Below are 12,458 nucleotides of genomic sequence, written 5' to 3'. Positions count from 1 at the left end.
ATGCACAGCTTCTGGGGACTGGTCCCTTTTTTCTGACGAAAATCTTGGTCCGGGGCCTATGGCGATCTGATGACGTATTCCTCACAGCATCCTAAGGTCCCCTTCGTGCCGTGCGGCCGACTGCCAATATAAAGTCGGGGAGCCAGATCATACACGTAAGGGCCAAGTAAGAGAAAAAGAAAGGCAACAGAGAAGATGGGGTGGTAATTACCACTAGCCGGTTATCCATAACATTTACGGTTTTAATGTTGTTTTAACTATTTTGGGCTTTTTTCTCATTTGTGTTTTATTTTCACAAAGGTAAAGAAGAAAATAGAAGAGGAGATGCCCTAGCGGTCCGCAAGACCTTTTGAACTACCAACCATCTCTGAAGATATGAGAGTAGTAAGGAACGAACGGCATCCGCAAGATCTTTTGGGAAACCCAATGTCGTCACACAGATAAGAAATAATGTAACTTGTACACAGAAACGACAAACAAATTGCGGGCTAAAGAGATAAATTTTTACGCCGGCACTAAGACAATGAAAAGGGTCATTGTCTTTTACCTGTGTGTGTGAGTGAGCTGAATGTGTGTGTATATGCGTTGTGAGTGACACTATGTTAGGGAAGGGAAAGCGAGAGTGACCTCACACAGAAAATGAATCACAAACCGAATTAAAACCCGTTCGCTATAACAAGACTGAATAAATTAGCAATGCCAGCTATTAAATTTTTCAACTACCACATTGAATTCAACATATGATGAATGCGACAAAATTTACCATGAATGAATGGTACATAAAAAAATATTCGCCAATTTTTTATCAAGCAATCTTCTCGGGTCAGAAACCTGAACTCCCGAGGTACATGTCTAGCTTTGCACGTCAGACCTTCAATAAAACTCAATAACGGGGGGATCCTATCCCCAAAAATGCCGTATATTAAGAAGCGACTCGAGCCAGAATATAATATCTGCTCTCTTCTGCGTATCTGTAATGGGGTCGCAAAATTCCCGAGGATATAAAAAATTCACAATCACACAAACGCTTGGGGGTACCAAAAACATGCAAGGACTTCAAGATGGTGAGAAAGTGTGATTAATAAAAAATAATGATTCTAGCTTAAACCTAGTCTACATTAATTAACGACGTAACCGCGGGTCACACCGATAAAAGGAAGCCGAACGAACAAAATAACTTTTACTCTCGAACGACGGAGCGCAGATCTATTAGGCGTTTACGCAACCCGGGTAATATCGGGCAATTCTGTGCACTATGATATGAGGGAAATCCTAAGCTATATTCAAAACTAATGAATTTTAATGAATTTCGTTACATATTCGTTCTAGCGCCGATAGAACGTTCACCAAAAAGAAATTTTGTAACAATGATCATCTAAACCCTACCCACGCCGCACCGACCGGAAAGAGAAATTAGTCAGTAAACCCTTTTTTCTAATCCAAAGTGACCGCAAAAAAGAAAAGGAAGTCAGGTCGGCGCGAGGTTAGGAAACGAGATAAAATGAAAGATATTCGTGATAAGATAAAATCACGAAACGCGTTTTTTAAATTCGTTGCAGATGAAACAATATAAATCTCTAAAAAAGAAAAATAATTAATTATTAACTAACGAACGATTTTCATTTTATTGATCAACATACTCATCGCACGAAATACATCTGAGGGGGAAAAGAATATGGAGAACGTGCCATTTGCTTCATTAGCACCTTTTAACCCAACAAAAACAAGGGCTTTAAACACATTATGGGAAAGAAGGGAAAAGAAATAAAAGGGGCCAAACGTGTACTTACGTGTTTTTTCTTACCATGTTTGAAGCGGTCGAAGGGGATTTTCTTGGGAGATTTGCGTTATGCTGCGACCAAAAAGAAGCAGCCCACCGCACAGTTATAAGGTATGCTATCTAGTCTAGTGGCTACAGGACCAAACACCAAAAAGGGGTGAACACACGCTAGACGACGCTACGACTTTGTCTAAGGTCAAAAGCCCCGCGTGAGGCCACGGTCAGTGCCCGAGAGAGGCGGAGCTGACCTTACGCGGGTACTGGCTACGTACCCCGGTCAAACGAAGTCAAAATATAAAATGTGCCCTTTCCGCCCTTCGCTGAGCGGGGGTTTTCTTATTTGGGACATTTTGTTTCCACGTGGAAAACAGCCACGTGGTCCACTGTAACAGAAATAGAATTATCCACATCCTGTAACAAAATATGAATTATCCACATCTTATACACACACACACACACCACACACACACACACACCACACACCACCACACACACACACACACAACACACACCACACACACAACCTATATTTATTGGTATATTTTTATAAAATTATGTGTATATATATTATATATATATATATATATATATATATTATATATATATATATTATATATAAAATACTCCTATACACAAAAATATAGAGAAAAACAACAAAAGAAATAAAAAGTATACACCATAACTAACTTAAATAGCGCCACTGCGCTTCATAAAACCACGATACAATGTTTGTGCTAAAAAAAAACTTAGCTTTTTTTGCTGAAATAGTTTCAAAAATGATATATATGTAATTGTTGTAAATGTATATTCGAAATGGTAGGGATGTTGCATAACACAATGTACATAACTTCCTAAATATCCATTCATTTATTGCGTACATCTTTAACACACACACACACACACACACAACACACACACACAACCCCACACACAACACACACATATATATAATATTATATTATATATATAATATATTATATATATAATAATAAGAGGCTGCGTACCATGTGGTTAGAGCGTCGACTCAAGGTTCACAGGCAATATGAGTTCGGGTTCGAGTCCCCGGGCCCGGGCGCGTTGTTCCCTTGGCAAGGAATTTACTCAAATTGCCTACCTAGCCACGGGGTTGGCAAGACACCCAAGTTGGTGCCATCCCGGGCCCGGTGAGGGGAAGAAGGGTTGGCGTCAGAAGGGCATCCGGCATAAAAAAATATCTCCCAGAACCAATCATCATGGCGACCCCTATAAAATGGATAAAGCTAAGAAAAAGAAGATATATATATATATATATATTAATATATATTTTATATATATATATATATATTATAAAATTTACACACACACACCACACAAAACACACCACACAAAAAACACACACACCACACACCCAAAACAACACACACAACACACCACAACACACATATATATATAAATATTATATGCATATATGCATATCTATTCTATCTATCTATTTGGTGTGTGCGTGCTTGTGCGTGCGGTACGCGTGGGCGTGCGCGCTATGTGTATTAACACACACACACACACAACACACAACAACACCACACACACACACACAACATGCATACATACATACATACAAAAATTTAACATAATAAATATAAAATTATATATAATATATATATATATATATATATAATGCATATATATATATTAATTATATATATAATATATATATATATTATATATATTATATGCATTAATTATATTTTATATTATATATATATATATTATATTATATATGTATGTATGGTATGTATGTATGTAGTTTTGGTTGATGTGTGTGTGTGTGTGTGTGTGTGGGTTTGTGTGTGTGTGTGTGTGTTGTGTGTGTGTGTAATACACATTACGCGGACGCCCACTCGTACGGCACGACAGCACGCACCACACAATAGTAGATAGATATTTTTGGGCATTTTTGCATATAAATATATATTTATAATATGTGTGTGTGTGTGTGTGTGTGTGTGTGTGGTGTGTGTGTGTGTGTGTGTGTTGTCTTGTTTTGTGGTTGTGGTGTGTGTGTTGTGTTTTAATTTTTAATATTATATATTATTATTATATAATATATATATATATATATATATCTTCTTTTTCTTAGCTTTATCCCATTGTTATATGGGGTCGCCATGATGATTTGGTTCTGGCAGATATATTTTATGGCCGGATGCCCTTCCTGACGCCAACCCTTCTCCACTCACCCGGGCCCGGGACTGGCACCAACTTGGGCTGTCTTGCCCACCCAGTGGCTAGGTAGGCAATGAGGTGAAATTCCTTGCCCAGGGAACAACGCGCCGGCCGGTGACTCGAACCCTGACTCATATGCCGTCGGACAGCCTTTAGTCCGACGCTCTAACCACATTTACCGCAGCTCTTTAAAATATATATATATATAATATAATATATATATATATATATATATTATATGTGTGTGGGGTGTGTGTGTGTGTGGTGTGTTGTGTGTGTTGTGTGTGTGTGTGTGTGGAGTTTACGCAATAAATGAATGGATATTTAGGAGTTATGTTACATTGTGTTATTAAAACCCAATTGAAATACTTAAAAATTAATAAAATTTTTGAAAATTTTGACAAAACGCTAAGTTTTTTGGGACGTGGTTTTAGAAGCGGAGTGGCGTATTTAATTATTAGTGTCATACTTTTTATGTAACTTTTGTTTTTTTCTCTATAATTATGTGTATCGGAGTATTTATAATATATATATTTTATATATATATATAATATATTTATTTATATATATTAAAATTTTATTATTATTTTTTTCTTTAGGATGGGACAAATAATATATTTTTGGTGTGTGTGTGTGTGTGTGTTGTGTTTGTTGTGTGTGTGTGTGTGTGGTTGTGTGGTGTGTGTGTGTGTATAAGATGTGATAATTCTTTTCTGTTACGGATTTGGATAATTCTATTTCTGTTACCAGTGGACACGTGGCTGTTTTCACGTGGATTCAAAAGTCCCAAATAAGAACCCCGTCAGCGAGGCGGAGGTCCCCATTTTATATCTGACTTCGTTTGACGGGGGTACGTAGCCAGCTACCAGGGGCGCTAAGGTCGTCCCCCCTCTCTCCGGCAGCTGAAACCCTGGGCCTCCAAAGCGGCGCTTTTGCCCTTTAGCAAATCGTAGCGTCGTCGTACGTTTTGTTCACCCTTTCGTGTGTTTTGCGTCCTGGTCAGCACTAGACTAGAGTACGCATACCGTTATAACTGGTGGCAGGGTGGCGCTGCGTTTCCCTTCGGCTCGCAGCATGAACGCAAATCTCCCAAGAAATCCGCTCGACCGCTTCAAGACATGGGTAGAAAAAACACGTAAATACACGTTTGGCCCCTTTTTATTTCTTTTCCCCCCTTCTCCCATACATGTTTTAACGTTTTTTTGTTGGGTTAAAAGTTGCTAATGACAGCAATGCCGTTCTCACTATTCTTCACTCAATCGTATTTTTCCCTGGGGGATCGAGTATGTGATCAATAACATGATATCGTTTTGTAGTTAAGTATTATTTTTTTCTCTCGTTTTTAGAGATTTATATTGTTTCATCTGCAACGAATTTAACGCGTTCGTGTTTTAATCTTATCACGAATATCATTTTATTTTATCTGTTCCCACCCTCGCGCCCGACCTTTACCTTCCCTTTTCTTTCTTTTGCGGTCACTTTGGATTAGAAAGGTTGACCTGACCTCACTTTCTCTTTCCCGGTCGGTGGCGGCGTGGGTAGGGTCAGTGATCATTGTAAAATTGCTTTTTGGGACACGTTCTATCGGGGGCTAGAACGAATAGTAACGGAAATTCTTAAAATTCATTAGTTTAATATAGCGTTTGGACTTCCCTCATATCAATCACAGATTGCCCGTATTGGCCCCGGGGTTCGTAAACGCCTAAAAGATCGCGCTCCGTCTTTGAGAGTTAAATTTTTTTTTTTTTGGGTTTGGTTCGCTCCCTTTGAGTCGGTGTGACCCGCGGTTACGCCGTTAATTAATGTAGGGCAGGGGTTTAATAGAATCTTATTCGCTTTTTAATCCACCTTTCTCACCTCTTTAAAATCCTTGCTGTTTTGGTACCCCCCCAACGTTTTTGTATTTTGTGAATTATTTCCTTCGGGGAATTTTTTCGACGCCCATTACAGTACGCAGAAGAGGGGAGGTATTAATTCCGGGGTCGAGTCGCTCAGTCATATACGGCATTTGGTATAGGACCCCCCTTATTGAGTTTTTTTTGAAGTTGAGTGCAAAACTAGAATGACCTCGGCATTGGTTTTGCCCCGAGAAGATTGCTTTATAAAAAATTGGCGAATATTTTTTTATGTCACCATTTATTCATGCGTACATTCTGTCGCTATCATCTATTTGAATTCAATGTGGGTTGCAAAACTTAAAAAGCTGGGTGCTAATTACTTCATTTTTGTTTTTAGCGAACGTTAAAATTGTGTTTGTATTCATTCTCTGTGTAGGTCATCTCGCTTCCTCTCATTAACGATAGCGTCACTCACACGCATATACACAACATTCAGCTCACTCACCACAAGGTAAAAGAAATGACCCTTTTCATTGTCTTAGGCCGGGGTAAAGATTTATCTCTTTAGCCTGATTTTGTCTGTCGCTGTCGTGCAAGTTCATCTATTTTTTTCTTTTGACATATGGTTCAAATGATCTTCGCGGATCGCCGATGTCGTTTACTACTCTCTATCTATCAGAATGGTTTTGGTAGTTCAAAAAAGGTCTATGCGGACCGCTACGACATCTCCCCCTTCTATTTTCTTTTTTACCTTTTTGAAATAAAACACAAAATAAAAAAAAAGACGAAAAAAAGTTAAAAACCACATTAAACCGTAAAATGTTTTAGAATAACCGGCTAGGTAATTCCACCCCCCTTTTTCTGTTCCTTTCTTTTTCTCTACTCTGGCCCTTACTTAGATCTGGGGCCCCGATTTTTATTTCAGTCGGACCCACACGGCACCGAAGGGGGGACCCTTAGGATGCTGTGAGAATCGTCATCAAACTCCCATAGGCCCCCGGCCAAGATTTTCGTCAGAAAAAGGTACCCGTCGCCCGAATGTGTCATAGGCGACGCCTGGCGGACGCCCGCAGATCCCGGGCAACCCAAGCTGTAGCGCAGGGATAAGCCGCCCCGAGATGCCGCCCCTCCCCACGCCCCCTAGATCCGACGAAAAATTCGAGGGCGTGTTGGGCCCCAGAAGGACCTGGGCGAGATCTGGAGGGTGTGGGGCGAGGGCGCCCCCCGGGGGTTAGCCTGGGCCAGGATACGAGGAGGTCAGACGAATCCGAATCAAGAGGACTTTTGCGAGACTTTCGAGGAGTGTGAATATCGAGGGCGACAGATTACACCAAGGACCAGGGGGATGAGGGCAAAAAATGGGCGAGCAGCCACAAAATTGAACCAGGACCCACGACGAGAACGAGACGACCCCAAGTTAGGGCACCCTTTAAAGGGGCCCCCGAGGGGGGGCGCGGTAGGTGGCCGAGCAATATAAATGTGGATAATTCTATTTTGTTTCAGGATTTTGGGGTAATTCTTTTTGTTTCCATGGGCCACGTGGGTGTTTCCCCGTGGATCCAAAATTTCCCAAAAAAGAACCACCCGCTCAGCAGGGCGGAGGCACATTTTATATCTGACCTGTTTGACCGGGGGTTCGAGCCGCTACCCGCGCCTAAAGGGGCTCCCCTCTCTCCGGGGAGCTACGTGCCTCCGCGCGGGCCCCATAAACCCCTTTAAATAAACATTCGTGTTCTTAATGGTGGTGTCAATCTCAGAAATAAAAGTCAAGCCGAAACCATATCAAAACCCCGCAACCAAAGTTTGGGTCCCAACCGTTAAGTGTTGGGGGTGGGTTGTGTGTGTGTGTGTTGTGTGGTGTGTTTGTGGTGTGGTGTGTGTGGTTTTGTGGTTGTGTGTGTGTGGTGTTTGGGGTGTGTTGTGTTGTGGTGTGGTGGTTTTGTGTGTGTGGGTGTGGTGGGGGGTGCGCGGCGTAAATATCACATCATTTTTTTTAGGATTCAACATTGAAGGCAAAACAAAGCTATTTGTAAAAAAAAAAAAACAAAATAAAAGTATTTGCGTAACTAAGACAAAAAAAAATGCAAACTTTTTGAAGGGGGCTCACCTACACAATGAAACAGAGGACGGTCCCTAGGGGGAGACTATGCTGTAAGAAAAGAAAAAAGACGCTCTCAAAAACCCATTCATTTGGATAAAAATTGGGTGCTGTATTTTGTGGATATACTAAGTTTGGGCCTTTGAAGGGGAAAAAAGGGGGGGGGAAGGGGTTGAGGGTGTCAGGTGTATTTAAACAGTCTGTTCCAATCACGAATGGTACGTGGGGAATACGAGTGTTAGTTGGAATCCGTACTTATATCCACGATACGTGTTTAGTTGTGTTTTCCTGGTGTGAGTAAAAAAATGTAGGCGGTTTAAAACACTCTACCCGGGCGATCAATTTTTTGAAACCCCAATGCACAAAAAATAGATTTTTTGAAAAGTCAATCAATCTGATTTGTATTTTTGTACCACTGTAGTCATGTTTATGTCAATTTGACTGTTGTAGTTGCCCGTTTGTGTTTGTCAGCGTATAGAAAGTATATCTATTTTTAATGTTTGATACGTCTTGTGATGGGAGTTTAAGTATAAACATTCGTACTGCACCTGGCTGTTGTAGTATTTATCTTTTCTATTATATTAACATTGTTTGCATGTGTGGGTCTTCCACTGCTGCTGCCCAAGTGTTGGAATTTCAAGTGTACGATGTAAGCTATGTGTTTTGTGTCTTATGTTCCTCAGGAAACCCAGTGGTCTGTATGCTATATGTTGTATGTTGTTTATGCGTCTGCTGAAATATGATGAGTTGCAATGAATTAAGATTCGTAAGATCGTTTAGGCCGAAATCCGTGTTGTGTATCGGTTAGTATGTTGTTTGTCTCAAGTTATTCAGACGACAGAGATGAGGAAGATAATTTAATAGGTTAATCTGGCCACTTCCCTCGAAAATAGGGGATGACGTCTGCGCAAAGGTAGTCGGATGGGAGAGAGGATGACCTAAAGGATGGGGGTATAGGTTTTCAGGAAGAAGAGAGGGATTTGTCGGGGCAAGTTAATGCGTTAGTGCTCAGCGTGTCCAGTAGTTTCTTTGCTCTGCCTTCTCTAATGTCGAGAGTCGGGATGGGTGGGTGGGGGCTGTAATTAAGTTCCTTGTGTGAAGACAGAGTGGAACTGTGTGTTGTGTAGATGTGCTCTTTGCCTGGTATGGTAACATATGTCGTCGATGCCTTTCTGACACTCTCACTTTGTTGCCGTAATAGAGATAGCAAATTTATATAAAATTCTACGAAAAGCACCCTAAGTTTAAAAACGTAAAGAAAGGAAACATAAAACGAAAATGGATTAAAAAGTAGACTGATAAGTAAAGGCATCACTTACTCAATGATTCTCACACTGGGAGTAACGACCCTCGCGGGAGTAATGAACCGGTTTCTGGGAGGGGGGGGGGGTAACCAGGCATTTTCTAATAGTAATAACACTAGGAGATAATTGATATGTAATAATAAATAAATGAAGAGATAACACTGAGGGAAACAAACTAATATCTATCCCGATTTTGAAACATGTATATGCATCCCTTTCTCACAAATAAAGCGCAGAAAAGATTAAGCGTTCCAATTCTTCTTTCCTTTAACTTCACATAACCGTAGAGGAATAGGGGAATGGCGATCTTTCACAATAATTCCGGGGTTACTATACCAAAATATCTGAGAACTACAACCTTAAGCGATGAAAGGAAAAGGAAAATACAGGGAATTCGCAATGGCAGTTAAAACACACAAAGATCATACCTTCACACTGTCCGTAGTTGATCGTGTCATTAGCATAACCGCCCAAGCATTCGCAAGTCGCAGTACCTTCGCCTTCCATGCACTTGCTGTTGATGCCGCACCACGAATTCACGCTCTCTTCGCTCTCACACTCTGCTTCGTCTGAAAAAAGAGTTCTTTCTTTTGCTTACCTGTCGTTTTGAATCGTTCTTATGTGTGTGTGTGTGGTTATCTGTATCTGTAGTATGTATGTATTTAGTGGAGTTATGAAAATATATACTGGCTCAATCGTAATATCTGTCAGTTTGCTACCAAGAGGAATCTTATCTATCTGACTGCGCATCTATCATATACTCATGTATTTATCTATACATCTATGAATCTCATGCATATCAAACCGCGTCGAATGCCAACGATATTTCCATCTAAAATAAACACCCAGAGTTTCTACAACATTTCAACCTAACCACACCTTGAAAAGTGCCGTTGACGAGGACATAACCGGGCCGCGGATGGCACTGCTTTTCCCCGTCCCTTGGTTTGTAACACACACTCTTCCCCTCGTCCTCGCACTCACATTTCGTCAGCTCGTCGTCTGGTAAAGAAAGAAATATATATACTATATTGATTATTTGCATAAAATAAGGATTAATTAGTTCTTAATCTCGTTTTGTTTTGCTTTGCATTTTGTTCTATAGCGTATTTTCTTTCCTTTTTCTATATGTAAAAAAATATCCATGCATATATACATAAAAAAAAAACAATACATCACAAACCCTACATTCTTCTCTTTCTTTATTTTCAACTCCTTTCACGAAAAGAGAACAGAAGAAAGAGCGGAAAAAATGTCATGATAACACACCGATAACACAAGAGCGCGTGAAAGCCTGCCACGTGAACCCAGGGTAACACGAGCAAGTAAAACGCAGCGGAGGTTCTGCGTCTTCACACACATGTTCGCAGTCGTGTAAGGATGGACTCGCACACTCGTTCACATCTGTCAGAGTTATTTGGCATATTACTCCTGAGTTTTTTTTTTTTCTCTTAAAGTTGGTATGTGATTTGTTAAAGGATCATAGTCATTCTAATATATCACTCTTTCTTTTTTTCTATATTTATATTTTAAAATAGGTATGTGGTGTTTATTTCAGAGTGTGGCTAAACAAAAGAGAAACAAAAAATAAATATTACTTTTCATTTTCTTTTCTCTCTTCTAAAATTGGTGTGTGTGATATGTGAAAGGTAATAGTCATTCTTATATATTACTTTGAGTTTACTTTTCTCTCTTTCTTTTAAAATTGGTATGTGAATTCATTTCAATATATGTGTTAAAGAAAATGATGTTGAAACATTTTCTCTTGTAATTTCTTCTACCGTGTTATCAGTAGAGAGCCTTATTACCGTTTATAAATTCCCTGCAACCTATCATCGGTATAGCAGGACAAATGTAGCAAAAGTGGTAAACACAAATAGATAAACGCATAAACGTAAAATATACACACGTCTAACTTTTTATCATCTATCTGTATGGTTACGCAATTGATATTTATCACACACAATATAGGACACGGGCGCGATAAGATACATGAACACATATGGTAACTCACTAATACACAGTCCATCGTGGTTTCTCATATAACCGCTCTGACACACACACTTGTAGCTGCCAGGTGTGTTGATGCAGGCTTCCTTCTCCTTGCATGGCTCGCCTTTGCACTCGTCTGTGTCTGTTGAGAAAGACAGGAAGAAGCTTTGAGAGAGAGAGAGAGAGAGAGAGAGAGAGAGTGTGTGTGTGTGTGTGTGTGTGTGTGTGTGTGTGTGTGTGTGTGTGTGTGTGTGTGTGTGTGTGTGTGTGTGTGTGTGTGTGTCCATATCTGGCGTCAACCGTACACTTAATATGTATCGCTATTGTTTATGTAACTATCTGTGAAAAAAAATAAGCATGAAGACTGCACAACCATTACTTCTACAACGAACACAACCTATCAACCATTACTTCTACAACGAACACAACAGTTTATACATAATTAAATCACGGATATACATTTATCATATTTTTATTTTAGTCTCAGATCATACATCCAAACAAAACAAAAATCAGAAACCACACTCATCAGTAAATAAATTGATAAATAAAAACAAAATATACGACATCAATCTTACCTTGACACTCGCCATTGACGATATCATACCCATCCATACAGCGACACGAGTAAGTAGTGGCCTTTTCATCCGAACCGATACAGTACCTTCGCGAGGTCAGGCCACACACAGCATCTCCGTAGTACTGGCAGGTATCTAAGGATATATGAGGTCATGGTTATATAGGTCCTTTTTGGGGGTTCGTTTTGTGTTAACGTGAAGGAGAAGTAATGGGAAGTATGATTAATATGTGGGTCGTATGTATTAATAAAAGGTTATAGATGTTATGGATTTGCGGTTTCTTGTAATTCACGTAAGAACAGCAGGAATTATTAGCATCCACCGTTGTATATACTGACAAAACAATAGAATTTATGCGGTCTATCACTGCAAAATAAAAGCTGTAAATATATATTACACACACACACACGCACACACACACACACGCACGCACATATATATATATAATTTATATATATATTATATATATTAATGTATATATATATTATAAATGATATATATATTTATGTATAATATATATACACACCACTATCAACACACACCATACATATATATATATATATATATATATATATATATATATATATTTTTTTTTTTTTTTTTTTTTTTTTTATATATACATATATATATAAATATATATATATATATATATATATATTATAT

General features: G+C 39.3%; 1 protein-coding gene across 1 annotated transcript in view; it reads right to left on the bottom strand.

Annotated features, from left to right (window-relative positions):
• Positions 1-8,882: 8,882 nt before the first annotated feature.
• LOC119583364 (signal peptide, CUB and EGF-like domain-containing protein 2) overlaps positions 8,883-12,458 on the bottom strand; it is a 19,503-nt gene continuing 15,927 nt past the window's right edge. Inside the window, exons 6-8 of the mRNA XM_037931835.1 lie at positions 10,105-10,227; positions 9,654-9,794; positions 8,883-9,061 (exon numbers count right to left, since the gene is read on the bottom strand). Of these exons, the coding sequence (XP_037787763.1) occupies positions 8,883-9,061; positions 9,654-9,794; positions 10,105-10,227 (443 nt within the window). The remainder of the gene's footprint in view (positions 9,062-9,653; positions 9,795-10,104; positions 10,228-12,458) is intronic.

Source organism: Penaeus monodon, chromosome 17 (assembly GCF_015228065.2).
Source record: "Penaeus monodon isolate SGIC_2016 chromosome 17, NSTDA_Pmon_1, whole genome shotgun sequence".
Classification (NCBI taxonomy): Eukaryota; Metazoa; Arthropoda; class Malacostraca; order Decapoda; family Penaeidae; genus Penaeus; species Penaeus monodon.
This window is presented reverse-complemented; position numbering and strand designations above follow the sequence as displayed.